The sequence below is a fragment of the Ursus americanus genome, chromosome 6 (assembly GCF_024610735.1).
Source record: "Ursus americanus isolate L20-20 chromosome 6, mUrsAme1.1.p, whole genome shotgun sequence".
Taxonomy (NCBI): domain Eukaryota; kingdom Metazoa; phylum Chordata; class Mammalia; order Carnivora; family Ursidae; genus Ursus; species Ursus americanus.
Genome location: NC_142132.1, coordinates 25,332,828 through 25,351,855, shown reverse-complemented (window position 1 = coordinate 25,351,855; position 19,028 = coordinate 25,332,828). Strand labels below are relative to the sequence as shown.

At 36.2% G+C, this 19,028-nt stretch overlaps 1 protein-coding gene across 11 annotated transcripts in view; it reads right to left on the bottom strand.

Moving 5' to 3' along the window:
• The window catches only part of NT5C2 (5'-nucleotidase, cytosolic II), an 86,183-nt gene that overhangs the window by 9,212 nt on the left and 57,943 nt on the right, over nucleotides 1-19,028 (bottom strand). For 5 of the 11 annotated variants that reach the window (XM_045803019.2, XM_087862745.1, XM_045803021.2 and 2 more), the window contains 7 exons: nucleotides 7,861-7,978; nucleotides 7,001-7,096; nucleotides 6,646-6,669; nucleotides 2,750-2,841; nucleotides 2,555-2,612; nucleotides 1,417-1,510; nucleotides 518-571 (listed from right to left, as the gene is read on the bottom strand). In XM_045803019.2, the coding sequence (XP_045658975.1) occupies nucleotides 518-571; nucleotides 1,417-1,510; nucleotides 2,555-2,612; nucleotides 2,750-2,841; nucleotides 6,646-6,669; nucleotides 7,001-7,096; nucleotides 7,861-7,978 (536 nt within the window). Of the gene's footprint in view, nucleotides 1-517; nucleotides 572-1,416; nucleotides 1,511-2,246; nucleotides 2,414-2,554; nucleotides 2,613-2,749; nucleotides 2,842-6,645; nucleotides 6,670-7,000; nucleotides 7,097-7,860; nucleotides 7,979-8,144; nucleotides 9,329-12,210; nucleotides 12,270-19,028 lie in introns of those variants that run through there. The other 6 variants (XM_087862749.1, XM_087862747.1, XM_045803026.2 and 3 more) reach the window with 5 other exon arrangements.

The following is a 19,028-nucleotide window of genomic DNA, read 5'->3' as shown; positions in this document are numbered from 1 at the left end:
ATAGCATTCCTCATTATTCCCTGTTGATTTAATTTAAATAATGGTCACATATATGTACATTTTTGAGATTATCTAGTGCTCTGGTTATGATCTGGATCACATTCAGGTGTGACCTATGGCCTTACCTCTTACTAACTGTATGAACTTGGGCAAGTCATGTAACCTCTGTTCCTCAGTTTCTTTATCTATAAAGCAGAGGTAACAAAACCTACCCTCAGGGTTCTATTGAAGATTAAATGGCATATAATCACTTAATACAGTGATGTGCACACAGTAACTACTCTAGCTGCTATTATTATTAGAGCTAAAAGGACAAATGAAATACTGGGTCTTCTTGCCTATGAACAAAAAGGAAAAACTGTACTAAGACCTATGCTCTGGCTGCAAATTCCTGGTGATTATACTTGACATATATTGTATCAAGACAAAGAAGTATCTTCTCTTGTCCATTTCATTATAAATTGGCTTGTTATTCATTTCCATGATTTGCAAATCTATTTTCCCCTTTATTACTTACATCTTTGACTACATACTTCTCAAGATTTTCAACTGTCTTTTCCTTAAGGGAGCCCTAGAGGAAGAAAAAAAAGAAAATCAGTTTTTAACAGGTTATAAGAAAAATTAGGTCTACTATCAACCAAATACATTTCTTAGGGGCGCCTGGGTGGCTCAGTCATTAAGTGTCTGCCTTCAGCTGAGGTCATGATCCCAGGGTCCTGGGATCGAGCACCGCACTGGGCTCCCTGCTCAGCGGCAAGCCTGCTTCTCCCTCTCCCACTCCCCCTGCTGGTGTTTCCTCTCTCGCTGTGTCTCTGTCCAATAAATAAATTAAATCTTTAAAACAAAAACCCAACAAACAAAACAAATGCATTTCTTAAGTATTTACCAAAATGGAAAAGTAGATAAACTAGAGAGGGCCACGCTAAAGCAACAGATATGATTTTTTGCAACTCTACCTCCAAAATGTATTTAAAATATAAAACCATTTTTATTTTAAACTAGAAATCAAAAGGAATTTCCTATTTTATTCAGTATAATTTATAGTAAATGTAATATTAATTAATGTTATTAGTCAAGCAGGAGGTATTGGGAAAAAACATCCCATAATCATCCTCAAAGAGTAGGGTTAAGTATAATTTTAACACTAAAATCTCTTCTAAGTTTGGAAAATGTAAACTGAAATAAAAGCTAGAAGCCAAGCACTATCATTAAGGAAAGACCAGCATTACTTCTGAAACTAGGACAGCCAAAGACAAGAACAAAAGTATTCCAGAGAGAGCTGTCACTAGGGGGCAAATCCTTTTTTTTTTTTTTAAATGGAGGAAAAATTCTGCTCTATTTGCACTTGGAAAGTTAATGTCAGACCATAAAACACATGCCATAGAGTGAACAGGTGAAGCAGGAGCTCCTAAGTACCTTGTAATGAACCCAGTCGACAGCATCTCTTACATCCTGGAACATACTTCGGTAAGACATGAAGAGGTCCCCATCTTTAAATCCTGTTTCACAGCTACACAAAGATGAAAAGAACATGACAGGGAATCCAAAAAGAGGGTAAATAAGATGAATATCAAACATTGCCCCGGGGACCCAAAGGTTCCATTATCACATGGATACAGGCTGTGGCTAATTAGGAAAATAATTACTCCCTAATGAAAATCCATTCTGACCACCGGAGAGGACTACAGTGTTCAATGGAATACAATAATTGTGGACAAATATAAAGTGATAGAATAATATACTGAAGTGGAAGCTAAAACTCAGTTCCAAAAGTATCATGTTCTTTCATTCATCACTTTTAAAAAACAGGTTCCCATCAAAGAAACATTTAAAACTTAAAATTGGTAATTTAGGGTCTCTCCATCCTGACTTTTCTGACGTCGTCTCTAGGTACAAAGGTATGGCCTATTTTCTATTTAGCTTAGTGACTTGGTGCTCCACCAGATTAGTGCCTTGAAGTGGATAAGGCCTAGAGAGGATAAGAAGTTAGCAAACTCTTGACACACATGGCTGAACTTTCAGCAGTGGTTATACAATTCCCCCTAAAAAAGGAGAGGATAACTTGTTCAAGACTTAAACACAATTTTACCTCAGGGAGGATAAACCATATTTACTCCTCAGTCAAACCTCACTGGGCCTGGGAATAAGGCTAAATTACCACCCCTGAATGGCTCCTGGGCAGCTGCTGTGAAATGAGTTGGGGGTTTCCGTGTAATTCTGCTTGGACAGATAATCATCACACAAACCTCCCACTCAGTTGTCACAATTAGCACCTCTGCTGGCCGTCTTCATTCCCAGGAGAAGCCAATCAGAAGTGGTCCCTTCCAAACATGGCTGCAGCACACTGGCAAGGAGAGGGGCCGTGTGGGAGGTGAGAGCCTGCATGGAGCTGCCGGTGCTGTCCCATCTCTCGGGCTGGCAATGTGGCATCTCTCACTAGCACTAAATTCACTTCAGAAAAGCAGAAAAGACCTACAATGGCCAGTTCTCTAAAACCCTGTACATTAATTTTTAAAAAATCAATCGGAAAAAGAAAATTATACCATATACATACCTGGTATATCTAGGACAATTAGTAAAAAAATCTACAAGGCAGGCCAACAGGTAGGTCTCTGAAAAATGAAGAATAGATATTCATAAGCTTAAGTGAGATAATTCAAACTTATTTCATGATCTCCCCTGAGCAAAGACAAATGATCATGAAAAGAAGGGAAAGCATCCGTAATAAATAAGCACAGAATGAGTCTACCTGGTAGGTTGAACAGTGTGTTCAGAATGTAAAATCTTTCCGTGTCATCTCGTTGGATAAATTTATTTGGATACTGCTCTCTAGTTTCTGGTCTGAAAGAAAAAATTTTAAATTAACTGACATTCAAGAAATGAACATTGTAATAGCTATGAGAAATATTCATCATTCAAAAATTCATTCAAATATGTTGGTATGCTACGTACAAGGAAGGGTTCTAAATATTACACATGAGTAGCTACGAAGATAAACAAGCTCGGGTTCTAGCCCTTAAAAAGTTCTTAGTCTGGTAAGGGAGGTGAGTCACATACACCGTTATCACCAGGTTAAAAAAATATATATATATATATATATATCACAACTGGCACAGGAAAGGTGCAGACAGCTATGTGAAAAATGGAGGAAGAGGGGACCACTTCAACTAAAGGGGTAGGAAAAGAGTGAATGTGATGAGAGGGAAATCTAGGAAGGATTCATGAAAAAGGTGGCATAGAGGTTGGTCCTTAAAGGCTCAACAGACCAATTCAAAAACGAGTCCCAACTGGAGAAGAGCGAGGGGAGCAGAGAAAAATAAAGCTAGAAAGATGAACTGAGGCAGATCATGCTATTGTTATTCTTCATTCAGGGGCAACAGAGTGCGACTGGTAGACTTTGGGGCTTGTTTTTTGTTTCTGTTTGGTTGGTTTTTACCACTGACAGTTTTTAAGCAAAGGGATAAAACCATCAGAGCTAAATTATAAAAATATTCAACTAGTAACAATTTTAGGATAAAAAGGAGAAAGTAATGTGATTATGTTGCAAAATGGCTACAAATTCTTCCTATGCATTGTAATGCGTGACTCTGCAGTTCCTCTGATTGAGAGGCTTGGTCTAGTTCTCCATCCTCAAACACAGGCTCGAACAGCAGTGACTAGGGATCCAAGCAGAGGCTTGGAAAACACTTGCACACTGGGCCTTGCCGACTCTTGCTGCACTTGCACCTCTGAGACTAGGAGTGAATGAGTGACATAACCTGCTGGGAGATAAAGGGCTACACACAGAAATGAGGCACCCCAGCCACAGGCTGCCAAATGCCAGACATGCGAGTGAGGCCGTGCCAGACCAGCAGAGCAACCCCAGAACTGCCCAGATGACTCTCAGAATTTTGAGCTAAATAAAATGGTCACTGTTTCAACCCACTAAGTTTTGAAGTAATTTATTATGCAGCAAAAGATATCAGGTAAGTGGTTACTGCAGTCATCCAGAGGAGAGCAGGTAGGGTCTTAGAGTGGTGGCATAGGATATTAAAGGGAAGCATTAATCATGAGAGACCGCCAAGGTAAAATGAACAAGACCAGGCAACCGGCTGTCTGTGGCAGATGAGGGACATGAGAGTCAAAAGACGCTGCTGCTCACACGAAGGTGTCTCTGAGGGTGGTGATACCCTTGACAGAAATATGAAAACGGGGTAAGAAGTAGATGTAAGAGGAATTCTATTTTGGATACATTAAGCTCAAAGTAAACAGATTTTTATAGGCAATTAGTAATAAAGGTCAAGAACTTAACACAGAGATTCAGACTTCAGAGAGAACTGGGGTCATCTACACTCAGGTAACAGATGAAGTCATGAAGACTGTCACAGTAGTGAGGCCCCTTGCAGTGCAGAGGAAAAACGACTGAATAAACCCATGGAGAACATTCAGGGTTAAAAGGAAAACCAGCAAAACAGATAAAAGTTGTTAGATACACCCAAGGACCATGGAGAGTGAAATGAAACACTCCAAGAAGAGGAAGGGGGTAGAACAAAAATAGTACAGAGAAACCCAAAAGGAGAAAAACTAAAATATAAAAAGGCACAATTCCCAGGGCGCCTGGCTGGTTCAGCCAGTGGCACGTGGGACTCGATCGGGGGTTGTGGGTTCAAGCCCCACACTGGTTGTACAGTGTGTGTAAAAATAGAATATTTATTTTAAAAATGTACAGTTCTCACAATGAATATATAGAGATAACTAATCTAAATAAAGGACATCAAATTTAAAGTTCATATCAGAGTAATCTGGGTAAATTTCTACTTGGGTCTGTTAACTACCAATGGCATAAACTCTAGTTAGGAATATAAAATCACAATAGCTCCCTGTCTTAGTTACCCTTCTGAAATAGAAGTTCCCAATAAGGAATAACTTTGTAGAATATGCATTTTCTAGCCTTCTAAGATATTCTGTAATGAAAATTAAGGTGGACAGGAATAGTAATGATATGCTTTCCTCAGTCAGGTTTAAAGGTGACACTTTCTCCTTAGATATACTTTCCTATTCCCTCCATTGTTAAAGAGTAATTCCTTTACATAAGGGCAGTTAACAGTTATTTATTAGGCAATTAGAACCCAAACTGACTTATAAATATAGTTAGCAATTATATTTTGTTTAAGTGTCAAATGAGGCTACCATATATTTAAAATAAAAATTAAGAAGGAAGGAATGCTAGACTTGGAAGTTGGGAGGAAAACAGTGACAGTACAGAATACTGTTAACTTTCTGTGACTCACAGAATAAAGATTTGATCTCAATATTATCCTACTCTAAAACCTTAAAGGCCTTTGGCCATTGTCCAAAAAAGAGGCCCCAACTCGTTGGCAAGGCATGTAAGGTTATGCCTGATGCAGCTCTAACCTCCCTTCCAGCCTTGTTCATCAGTATGCTTCAACAGTTCACCTTCCCTCTCCCTCCATCCTCAACCTCTCCTTTTCCACAGGCTTTTCCTTTGAAGACTGTACAGCGTGTGTTGTTTGAATGATTCTGCATTACCCATAAATGACTTATTTTTGAAACACTACTAAATGTACTTCCAAAGGAGCTATTTGGAAACTTTATTGGTTTATTTGAGGAAAGAAAGAAGGTCTGTGGATCTTGAGTTAGTAAATCTAATTGCAGTACTAATTTATAGAACAACTTCCCTTCCCTTTCTTCTCGAACTACCCCTCCCCCATAACACAAAAACCCCTTTTCAGACATTAATAAATAGAACCTTGGTTTATTTTCATTGGGATTTTGAATTATGGTACAATATCCACATACAAAATAGCTTAGGTTGCTAGCATTATTTGCAATTGCTTTACATTCTAAATCCTGTCTCCTGATACTCATGAATCCTGAACAAACCCCTCATGAGAGGAACAGTGAAAGGTGGATATAATCACTGGCCTGCCCAGACGTGTCAAGGTAGGGTGTTTACTTCACACTCTTCTCACTAAGTATACTTGGAAATCTTCAAGCTGGAAAGTCTTATATCAGATGCTTCACTTCCAATAGGGCACTGCTGTGACCTCAGATTTAAAGGATACTCTGGTACAGTTAGTTTGTGCTTATCACAAAAGTATTTACCAAAAAGACATTGTCTCTTTAAAAATTTCAATGCAGACCATGTGGTTTTTACTACTTTGCCTTTGAGAATAACATACAGAAGAGTTATGAGAGACTGACACATAATCTATTTTGGTTTTAAGAGTTGCTCTGTCCCTAATACAGTGTCAGCAGTAAATTAGGTAGTATAATAGTGGAGAAAATGTACAATTGTACAGCCACAATGACAGAAAGTGTCAAATTGTGGTATTGTGATTTTTAAAGAAAAAATTGGGATGTTTCGCCAAAACAGTAGACACTAAATTTTGTCTGCTGTTTACTCGGGTGGAAAGTCCAAATTAGTGAGAATAGTGGTAATATTCTGATTAATAAAGCTTACTCTTCTTTGTTTTAAATATTATCACCCTTATTCATTTTTAACCCATGTTTTTAAAAATTTAATCACATGACCAAATATCTGAAGCTATTCATTAGATTAAAAACAATATATTAGCTTTTAAAAATCTTAGTCGTTTACACTGTTGTAGTTTTAAATTTTTCAAAGCACTTTTATATACATACCTCTTCTGAGCAGCTACCTGAGAACTGTATTAAAAAGGAGAAAATAAAAATCTTAGAATTTCAAATAAGTCAAAGCTACTACAGTTCTTTTTGGGCAAGTTTCAAGATTAGCTTTGTTGGATGCTATATCATTAGAAACCACTTAATTTACACAAAATGCAACTGCTGACTATATTTATAAGTCAGTTTGGGTCCTAACTGCCTGATAAATAATTGTTAAGTATCCTTATGCACAGAATTGCTCTTTAATGATGAAGGAACAGGAAAGCATATTACATCTGGGGAGACAAGGTGATCTTCATATTGTTTCACTATAAAAAACACTAGAAAGAGGCTAAAGGTTCTATGAACTCACCCTCTTATGAAGTTAAATCCATGTGCACAGACCAAAAGGTTTCCATAGGCATCAACTTTCAAAAGATTTCCATATAGTGTATCAAAAACAAGTCCCCTATGTGAAAACGAAGACATCATCAGTAATATAAAAATAATAGAGGCAATGTAGTATTATTAATCATTATAAACCAATGCCATCTTACTCAAGTTTTATGACAACTCAAGCATGTTCCCAACAATATAATCCTGGAGGCTGAAGTGAGTGAATAAAATCTTAAAAACTAAACACAGAGCAACTTAAAACTATTTACTCTGTCCAAATAATCACAACTGTTTTCTGTAAGGAATAAGAGCTTAAACAAGGTATGAACTATAATTCCTCCTAATACAGTGGTTCCATTCTAAAAGAATCTTTTAATTTCCTTGGACAAATGAGCTGGTTTATATTTCCCTCTAATAAATGCTACATATGGGACATATATGATGGCATCTCTAACACCATCTTTCTTAATCTTAAATCTTCCCTATCAAATCCAAAAACGCAAACTGCCAAAAAGGCTCCTGATGACCAAGTGAATGTACTAGTAAAGCACGTAACTGCTCTCCAAGAGCAAAAGGTCGGAGTGATTACTGCCCATCGGTTTTATTCATCTTTCTTCTTTCCCATAAATAGATCTTCAGTAACAATAAACTAAGCTCAATTCAAGAACACAAAAGATACAGTGTACATGAAAAGTCCATGGTAATTTTAGAACCAACATCAACCAAAAAATCTTTTTTGGTTCCTTTGAGGGTGGGCACGGTCAGAGATGCATTTGGAATTATTAACTTGGGGAATAGAGGGAAGGGTTTTAATCCAAAAAAATCTTGAAAAATTACCTGGTAGGAAATGTAGAATCATAAGCAAAGCTGAGCAGTTCCTGAGGGTAGCCAATAGAAACTAATCTCTCCACAGTAAGTTCAAAGCCAAGGGACTCATACTCTGGAGACTTGTACACTGTACAAAGAAGAGGTTCTCATTATAATAATAGTCAATGAAAATAAAGGGCAAATGAGTGAATTTCTACTCTTTCCCAGCTCCTCCCTCTTCCTAAATATGCCATTTTCTTCTCTTTCCTCAAACTCCATGTTTTGTACTGCCCCGAATAATCACAGAACTCAACTGTTAGTCTGTGGAAACAGGTCATATTTCGTAGAAGCAAGAGCAACAAGATGAATTATCAGACATTTCAGAAAAATTCTTTCATTTCTTAGGAAACTGTTCCCTTTATCTGTTCTTTCACACCCACAATCTAAAAGGCAGAAAAAGGAACTAATATGCACGGCTGTGATATTAACCAGGTTGAGAGGTCTATATATGTTGAAGGCTTCACTGATGTGTACAATTGGTGTAGGAATTCTTTAAAATGAGCTTTAAAAAAAACAGTCTATTTTTACAATCCCTATTTGGCTTGGTAGTTGCTTTATACTCCTTCTCCAATCAGCATATAATTCTATTTATCAGGATTAACTTGTTTTCTTATCAGCACTAACAATAATATAAAGCCATCAAAATTGCATTTTAAGTTATTGCTGCAATATCAACCATAAAAAGACAAGTCTGGGACAATTAGGAAAATCTGGATGTGCACTGGGAATTAGATATTAAAGAATTATCACTGGGGGTAGAGGGAAGGAGAACTGGAGGAAGGTGATCAAAAGGCACAAACTTTCAGTTATAAGATAAGCAAGTACTAGGGATGTAATGGACCACATGAGGACTTTAGCTAACACCACTCACTGTATGATATACAGGAATGTTGTTAAGAGAGTAAATCCTAAGAGCTCTCATCACAAGGAGAAAAAATTTTTTTCCTTTCTTTTTATCTATATCAAAAAACGGATGTTAGCTGAAGCTATTATGGTAATCATTTCCCACTATATGTAAATCAAACCATCACATGCTGTATGCCTTATTTTTTTTGTATGCCTTAAACTTATACAGTGATATATGTCAATTATTTCTCAATAAAAACTGGAAATACACATTAAAAAAAGAATTAGGACTCATTTTATGAGATGTGATTATGGAAGGATGGGTATATGCAAGTGTATGTATAAAATATATATATATATCCTTCTCTGCCAAAGAAGCCTACTGAGTTTGTTACAGGTGAAATAAAATGGATTTTTGAATATGGGGCTTTCTCTCTACTATTCTATATCTCCAAAATCTTCTACAATGAAAAAACTTTTTCGAATCATCACTGCAGTTCAGCATAAAGAAAATGTTGCTCCTTTAAATAGGCTTCCTCCAAATGCAATATTTAGGTAAGCATCTTCCCATCAGTCTCTAGGAGTGGGTAAGCTGTATTAAAAAGAAAAATAAAAAATAAAAAGACCTTCAATCTTGCTAAATGCCAAATGAGGCAAAAAAAAAAATCCATTCATTTTTATCTCCCAATAATGCAGTTATTATTATTATTATATTACTACTGTTCTTCTATCCACAATTAATATATAGCCTATGGCTCAAACTGATTTTTCACTGCAATTAGTCTGCCGACCTAAATTAGTGCTATTATCTTAATGAGTACTATTCAACTTTTCCTAGCCAAAAGCAATCTTTTGGAATATTTCTGGAACTACATAAAAGAAACCAGTAATACTGGTCACTTCCACAGAAGGGAACTGAGTAGCTAAGAAATGGGGATGGAGGTACACTTTTACCTTCTGTACTTTTACAACTTGTAACATATTAATGTATATATCCATTATTTTTAAATTAGGTTGAGATGTTAAAAAAGCAGGGTGAGCTTTCAAAATCTTTTAATAAACATCTGTTATATCTTAAAAGCCTAACATTTTTAAGGCCCTTTAGGAGAAGGAGGCCCTTGAGTCTCATCTCAGACTAATGACAAAAGCAGCTGTCATTTCTTTTGTCATCTCAGGGGTAAAAATAATTTAATGCTAATGCTAACACTAATATTCCCCAAACTGGCCATGTATTTTCTCTGTTAATTCCATCTCCATCATCATCCTCTCGCACCAAAAAAACCCCCAAAAACCCTTTTGGAATCCATGAGTGTCTTAAATCTAAACGATGTACACTGGGACAAAGGAAGTGCTTGTATACTCATTACACACTAAAAGAATAAGAGCTGGTGTATTAAAGTGCTTGTATACTCATTACACACTAAAAGAATAAGAGCTGGTGTATTATACTAAAACCAGGAAAGTAGTATTGACTGATGTCAATCTGAATTATTCTGAGAATATAAAATAATGTCTCTCACCCAATACTGTGCTTCCATTCCAGCTGAGAGTAAATCTCTTTTAACAAAATTTCCATAAAAAAACTTTCTCAATCCTAACAAAGCCCCACTTATTTCAAACAATATTTAATGAAACAAAATTCCAGTCTAGTTAAGCAATTTGGATAATCCACTGACATACATGCTTACAGGATTTGGCCCATATAAAATCTTTTCAATTACTAATTTTTTCAGAAGAATAATTTGCTGGATACACCTTAAGAACGGGAGTCAAAAAAACCCAAACAAACCTTAATCACCCCCACCCAAGCTGACCCCTAAATGAGCCATTTTCCCCAGTTAGAGATCAGATAATTATAGTGATGGAGTAATGGTGATTAAAGCCCGTGTTGTAGGAGACACTCTGGTTTGAAACCCAAATCTATTTCTTCAGAATTTTTTAGTGAAGAAAAAAAATATGGGGGGAGGAGAACTCAAATCCCCATTTTGCCAGCACAAACCCTAAAACAGCAGAAAATAAAACACTACACACTTGCCACATTTATCTTTATTCCAAGTGTTCGACTGAGGTGACTTTCTAGTAAATGCACCTATAGAAATAAATACCTTAAATTTCCTTTTACCAATGAGTTTAGGGTACCTCCTAAAAATACAATGAATTTTCCCCATTTGCTGACCTGAAGTTACATAGCAAGTACAAATGTAAACTTAAACCAGAATTTAGGTCTCCCTGAGTCTCATCCAAAGCTCTTTGTGGAGGGATATGCTACCACTGTTAAAAATGAATTTCTAGATTACATAGGCCATCAAAACTTAAGCCTAGGTGTTGAAACACACTACCCTCCCTCCAATTTCTTTCACCTAGTCCAAAATAAACTGCTCTAGTCACAGGTGGGAATGGATTTAGCAAAGAGAGTTCAAGTTCCACTTTGACAACACTATTTCACTAAGCTCTATATTAATCAGTAAGACCTACAAGCTATTGACATTTTCTCATAAGCTTCCCGGATAATCATTTCAGTAACACGAATTCCCAGGTCATTAAATCATCTGCTAGAGCACTATACAGTACAACCAGGAACAGATCACAAGTTTGTTCTAAGTATCCCTTGGGAATGAACTGAATAATCACATTTTGTTCTGACCTGGTAGCAAAAATGACTAGTCCCAAAGCCTACAAAGTATCACCATTCCTTGAAAAATAAATGAATAAAAGCAAAATTCCTTTTTTTAATTACCAGGCCCTTCAAAGTCAGCCTTAATACTTGCGGGGAACCACATACATCACCTCAGACCATAGAGCTCTATGCCTCTCCACAGCTGCAAAGGCTCTGATTTCAATGTCTCTTACAAAACTGGCGAGTAAATGATGCATAACTTCAAGCTCAATTCTTACAACTGACTTTCCAAAACAGCCAATAATTCAGAGTAAACATGATCTCACACATTCACTGCTTATTTCTTCCTCAAGAAAGTCCTCAAGCCTAACCTAATTTACCCAATGTTCAAAGACAAAGGAAGAAGTTATTTCAAGGGCCAGAGTCCAGAAAAGAGGAGTGCTTCAGCCACCAGAGCAGCACACGGTGTTCTCAGGTTATGTAACTAGACTATAAAGGGAACAACCAAAGCTTTGAAAGCTGAAGCTACTGAGAACATTTAAAGATATTCTTTACTCCATAATCTGTAAGGAAAAAACAGTTCTCCAAAAAGCATCAACTATGTGTTGTGGGGATGAAAGTTATGGGCTCTGTTTTGAGAAATGTTGTTCATACAAGATAGAACCTATGTTAGAGGAGACCATCTCTTTGAAATGAGCCAAAATCTTTCTGCGGGAAGTCTAAAATTCTCATGCACTTGTTACCTTTGCCACCAAGACACAATGTGTATAGTAGTTTACAGACTTTAGAAAAAGGAAGGGCAAACCTCTACAGAGGTTCCAGCCTAGCAGAGTGCTGCTGCCAAAATGAGAACTCACATGAGGCAGACGCAGATGCAGAGTGCCACTCCAGTCTTGAAGGAGTTACACTGGCTCTCCTGTTAAAAAACAAAACAAAGCAACAAAACAAAACAAAAACAAAAACAAAAACTGGTTTTAAAACTGTTGCGATGGGCTGGAACAGAGAGACCCCATTTGGATACTGGTATTTACAGGAGTTACTGCCCTCCTAATTAGAAGCCTCTGACCATCACTAAAGTTCATCTAAATGGCCATAACAAAACAAGGGTGTTGAAGATAAGCCTAAGTATTGTGCGTTATTTAAATTTTATTTATCCCTGAGCCTGGAATAAAGCCAAGTCTGATCCTGAAATATTAAGTTAAAAGATAAGCAGAAAAAGAAATTTATTTTGTTTTAGTTTATTTTCTCTAGCACATTTCAGGTTTATATGACAAAAACTGAATGCAGCTGGTAAACAAAATTTAAAATTGAACTACGGTAAGTGAAACAGGCTAAAAAAGGATACAAGAATAAACCAGAGTAGTCTCATCTTGCTGTTAAGCACCCATTTAAAGTACGTCTACTTGTACCTAACTACCTACTCTTCTACCCTTCCAACACCTAAATTTGTCATCTTGGTACAGACAAGAACCAACATCACGCTGCTAAAAATCTAATCAGATGTCTAAATATGGAATAGAAGGAAAATTTTATTGTGATTCTATCAGTGGTATTTGCCCTCAGTAAGCAGGGTCTTATTATTCTACTTTCATAAAGTTAGAGAAACTACCTAGTCTAGTAAAATCACCGACTTGAAGATACATATAAGGTATTGACACTTTTAAGATACGCTTTATGTTTAACTTTATAGGGAGTCACTTTCCCTAGAGACGTTTGGGTTTTTAAAACATATGGTTTGACTCCTCCAGCTTTCTTGTGAAAGAAAGATGGTACTAAATAAAAGAGCAAAAATGACCAAATATAATGTCTAAAAGTCCTAAAACATTACAACTAGGAAAAACCACCACCACCAATCACTAGGAAAAACAAATATCCAACCCAACCACCCAAGAATAGTTACTTGCTTTTACGCTGTGAATGTGATTACCATCAACATTCTCTATTTAGGTTATGCAATGTTGGTTCTCTGAGACTGTAACTAGAAAAGGCAAATTGATTCACATTTTCATTACAGAGATTTTAAATAAAACCTTTCCAATTCTCATATAAACAACAGAGGATTTTTCCCACTTTTTAAAACTATTTGAAAACCGTAACACAATAACACAGACATAGTAAAAACTTCTATTTCTAATCCAAGAGATCACAAATGATCCTAAAAAGATAACTGAAAATTTCTAAAAATGATCTTAATTTTAATTTACTTAAAATACAAAAGCTAGATGCCATGCAACACTTTTAGTAATATAAAATATCAACTCCCAAATGGTTAAGAATGTAAATAAACAAGTGGAATTTGGAAAACTGCCAATTTCAATTCACTGCAAAAGCAAAATTAAATGGTAAGAAAGAGATTTGTTTTAAAAATTACTATTTTAAAATAAAATGAAAAAACATACAATGTTGTATTAGTGTCAGGTGCACAACAGATACATTATGCAGTGCTCACCATAGTAAGTGTAGTTTCCATCCAGAAAGTATGGCTTTCAATTTAAAACAGAAAAACTGAAAAATTGAGACAATAACTTTAAAAATCCTCCCTAACCAAAGGAGCTGCTTATAATTTTAAAATTGAAACAGCTATTATGTAATTCTTTTCACCAAAATAAGAACAGATCATCACACTCAAATGCTTTTACGAAAACAAAACAGAAACGCCTGTACTGAAGTTACAGTACTATCACAAACATTTGGATCCCTTCTGTGTACCAGGTACTAGATGCTAAGAACAAAAAACAACCCATGGTCAGTGGCTTGAAGGAGCTCAAACGGTATTACAGGGATATACGATTAGATAGTTATAACAATTTTAGAAGATCAATTCCATAATGTCACTAGGGAGGTATAGACGGACAGAAAAAGGGCCAATTAACCCAGCTCAGGAAGTCTTCTTAAAAACTAAACATGATTTATTCAACTTTAAACAGATAGTTCATTTTTATAGCCAATATCTCAAGGTACTTTAAAGTTCACCAGACAGACTTTCTGAGACTCAGATTCAGGTAATATGTTCCAAACATCTCTATCAGTGTTCAATTATTGTGCAAAATGGGCTAATAAGCATTGGTGCATATCTTGCCTAAAGGGGGAAATAGCTACTTAGCTACTCATACTCAACTATCCTATGGGAACTAGAGCCAAATGTCGCCAATTGTGTGATAACAGCCAGCCTGAATTTTTTACTTCTAGCTCTCACTTTTTAACTACGGACTCAATTTTAAAAACCAACAATCTCTATTTGAGCCAACTATAGTCTGTGGTCTGAACTGGGTCCATGGGCCATCAGTGTGCAAAGTCTAGTGTAGACTTTAGGTCATATACTTCCACACAAGCTTTCCCACCTAATCGAAATGTTTTGACTATCCTCCTCAGAGTCTTGAAGTAAATAGAATTTAGGTACTTACTGAATTGTAAATCCAGATGGAAGTAAATTCACTCTTCAATAACCACAGAGTATCCTAGATAATCCTGTTATTCTATTTATCTCAAAGAAAAATTGAGAGGGTGGATAAAAAACCTTAGGAAATAAAGGAATCTTTATGCAGTCACTTAATGTGGTCCCCGATCACAGTGCCTAACAATTATGACAGAACAACAATAATTACCTGAGTTTGATTCCTTCGTATGACTGTCAAACCAAACCAATGTTCCCAAAGATTAAAAGAATCAGAATCACCTCATGATCCGCCTAGGTAACCTCCACTATTAGAGTTCCCTGACCCAGCAGGCTTTTAACCACGAACCTTAAATCTTCATTACACAGCTTGACTTCATTATCATTTTGTCCTTTTCTCAGTGACCATTAACCCCAGGATAAAGCAAACATTCAGAGAATGTATATGCAAAAAAAGAGATGATGGATCAAAATAACTATTATGTTAAGACTCTTTTTAAATTAAAAAAAAATTAAAGATTTATTTATTTATTATTTGAGAGAGAGAGAAAGAGAGAGAGTTGCAGACTCTACCAACTGAGCCAGTCAGGAACCTTCTATATCTAGTTTTTTAACTTAACTTTATTAAGAATATTTTTTAATCATACACAAAAATACAGAGAATATTAGAGAAGGTACTTTAAAACTACCACCCAAGCTTTAACAAGTATCAGTATTTTGGACTTTTTTTTTAAGATTTTATTTATTTATTTGAGAAAGAGCACACGCTGGGGGGGGGGGGAGCGAGAGGCAGAGGGAGAGGGAGAAGCAGGCTCCCCGCTGAGCAAGGAGCCTGATGCAGGGCTCGATCCCCATGATCTGAACAGAAGGCAGACACTTAACCGACTGAGCCACCCAGGTGCCCCAGTATCTTGGGTTCTGGTTTCACTTATCTTCCCTAATCTTTTCTCTTCCAATTTAATAACTTTTATCAGATCAAAAGTTTTCAAACTGATCTTTCATAGAATATTGAAATACCACAATTATACACAAGTTATCATATACATGCACATACAAAATTATTAACTAGTTTGCACCCAAACTCTTCTAATTACTGCTTAAATATCCTTCTCACTTACAGACCAGTGCCATACTAGAACAGTCTTTTGTCAGCAATAAGTTATAATAAGAGCCTTCCAAACTAAGGATTGTTCAGAAATCTTTTAGCTATACTAAGGCTGTCAATTTTACAGCCTTTTTTTTTTTTAATTTTTATTTATTTGAGAGAGAGAGAGAGAGAGCACAAGGAGGGGGTGGGGAGAGGGAGAAGCAGGCTCCCCACTGAGCAGGGAGCCGGATGTGGGGCTCGATCCCAGGACCCCAGGATCATGATCTGAGCTGAAGGCAAGTGCTTAACCGACTGAGCCACCCACATATCCCAATCTTACAGTCTTGATGAGAAAACCTGTTCTACCAAAAGCACCTGTTCTACCAAAAGCACTGCTCTTTTGGTATGAGAGTACTGATTAGTATTCTCATAAATTTATACTCTTAGGAAGTCAAAGTTAACACATTAGGTGTATCATATGTTGGGCCAAAGAAAACAGAAGTGTAAACATGGGAGAAAAATTTTAAACTGGAGATGCCATCAACAATAGCTTTAAAAAAAATAGCTTAGGGGCGCCTGGGTGGCTCAGTCGTTAAGCGTCTGCCTTCCGCTCAGGGCGTGATCCCAGCATTCTAGGATCGAGCCCCACATCAAGCTTCTCCGCTGGGAGCCTGCTTCTTCCTCTCCCACTCCCCCTGCTTGTGTTCCCTCTCTCGCTGGCTGTCTCTCTCTGTCAAATAAATAAATAAAATCTTTAAAAAAATAAATAAATAAATTATTAAAAAATAGCTTAGTTCAGTTAAAGAAAACATACTAATAAAGAAGGCAAATATTTTTACCTAAAGATCAGATTTATTCCAAAATAAGTTCTAAGTTCTCTCTCTCTAAAAGACACCTACACCAAAACAGGAAAAAAAAACAAAAACTGTGAAATGAAAATAAACTACATTATGAGATGTGACATAAAATAATGCCTTTTATTTTCCCCATCCCCTCCCCAAATAATGTCTTTTAAAAACAAACATAATAGAACTTACTCAGCCAAATGAGCCTTCTCCCATTCAAAATAATCACTCCCCAAGTCAATATATATTTATTCCAATAATGCAACCATTACTCAGAACAAGTTCAAAATTCTTTCAAAATTACTTTCAGAGTCTATAGCACATTGTTCTAGATATCCTCCCTAGCAGCACATTTTTTGTCAACAGAGGATGAATTTAATTTAAAGGGAGGAAAAGTGGGGCACCTGGCTGGCTCAGTCAGTAGAGCATGCAATTCTTGATCTTAGGGTTTTGAGTTTTAATCCCACACTGTGCATGGAGCCTACTTTAAAAAAAAAAAAAAAAAGTCATTCCAAAATAAAGGGGGGAAAAGTTCTTCAGAGCAACGAGTGAATAAAAGGGCAAATCAAAGTGGATTAAAAAACAGGTGACTATTTAATGAAGTGATGAAGCAGGTTTTCTTGTCTTTAAAACTGGCTATGAAAACAATTCCAAAAAGAATTCCTAAAATGTTCAAGAAATGACAGCAAAAGGGTGCCTGGCTAGCTCAGTCGGTAGAGTGTGAGAACTCTGTATCTCAGGGTTGTGAGTTCAAGCCCCACGCTGGGTGTAAAGATTACTTAAAAATAAAATCTAGAAAAGAAAGAGAAGAAAGAGAAAGAAGAGAAAGAAAAGAAAGATAGATGACAGTGATACTGGAGTAAGTTTTCCCTAATAAGGTGACTATACGAAGGATATCTATTTGGAAGCATATTTTATTACAGGCTTTCTTTCATAAAAAGTAGTCTTCTGATCCATGTTATATGTGTTTAATTTTGCAAGTCACCTCAAATCCCTTTTGGAGATTTACATAAAGTATATTTTATTGCTTTACAGTCAATACTATAAATAAAGAACCCTCCAGTTATGCAAACCCATTCAACCACAGGCTCTATAGAATTCAGCTTATTTTGAATGCATACTTGATACTAATCACTGATTGTTCTCTAGTACTAAATTATCAGTTTGCATCTTCACAACTCTTTTTTCTGAGTTGAGGACAAACATAATGGAACTTACTCATCCAAACGAGCCTTCTCCCATTCAAACTAACCACTCCCTGAGGCATATGCCTTGCACAATACATACTGATGAGACTTTTATTTTGTTTGTGGGTGTTTTCTAATTTATTTTTATTAATAATTTTATCAACCACAATCCCAGTTTTTTCTTTTTGGAAAAGGATCATTTGCTTTGGGAAGTTTTTCTTCTTTTTATCAAACACCCTAGTTTCTCTGTTCAAACACTCAGTTTATTCCTTTTTTCTATTGTTTCAGAAAAACAAACGAAAACCCAGTTTAAAAGTCCTTTTAGAAAAAAAATAGATCACTAAGAGGGATAATGAACACATTTTACTTATCAAATGACAACTATTTTTATATTCTTTTAATCTTCTACTATATACATTTGATTCATTCACAAAGTAATAAATCCCTCACGAATAAGTCAGAAGATATAAATAGGTTAATAACTTTCAATGACTTAAAGGTGCTCCTTCCCTAACACAAAAATCTCTTGTATAGAGACAATCTGCTTGGGAGAATGTGGAGTAAAGTAATGTACAAGTTCTACGTTTTTCAAGTTGTAAGAAGGATGCCCTGAGTATTCATGATTTGGGACAATGAGAATTTCTTTGGCTTTTCTGACATAGGTTACCTTCCTTAGTTTATACCAAAAACTTTTCAGGAAACTTTAATAGACATTGTTGTCACACTAAGAACTTCAACAGATATATCCAGTTTACACACCAGCCACAGTTAAGTTCCACTCAGCTAGTGTTCCATATTAATTTAATTCATTACTATTACAAGGAGCCTGATCTTTCTTTCAGAAGAAATGCTGAAGCACAACACAAATGCTTACATTGTCATATATTTTATTTTTAAAAAGCGCCACCTGGTGCATATACAGTCAAATGATTTTTTACAAGGATGCCAAGACCATTCAGGGAGAGAAGGACAGTCTTGTCAATGGTGTTGAGAGATTTCCACATGCAAGAGAATGAAGTTGAATCCCTACCTTACCCCACATACAAAAATTAACTCAAAATGGATCAAAGACCTAAACATAAGGTCTAAAATTATAAAACTCTTAGAAGAAAACATAGAGGAAAATCTCTGTTATCTTGATTTCTTGCAACAGCAAAATCAC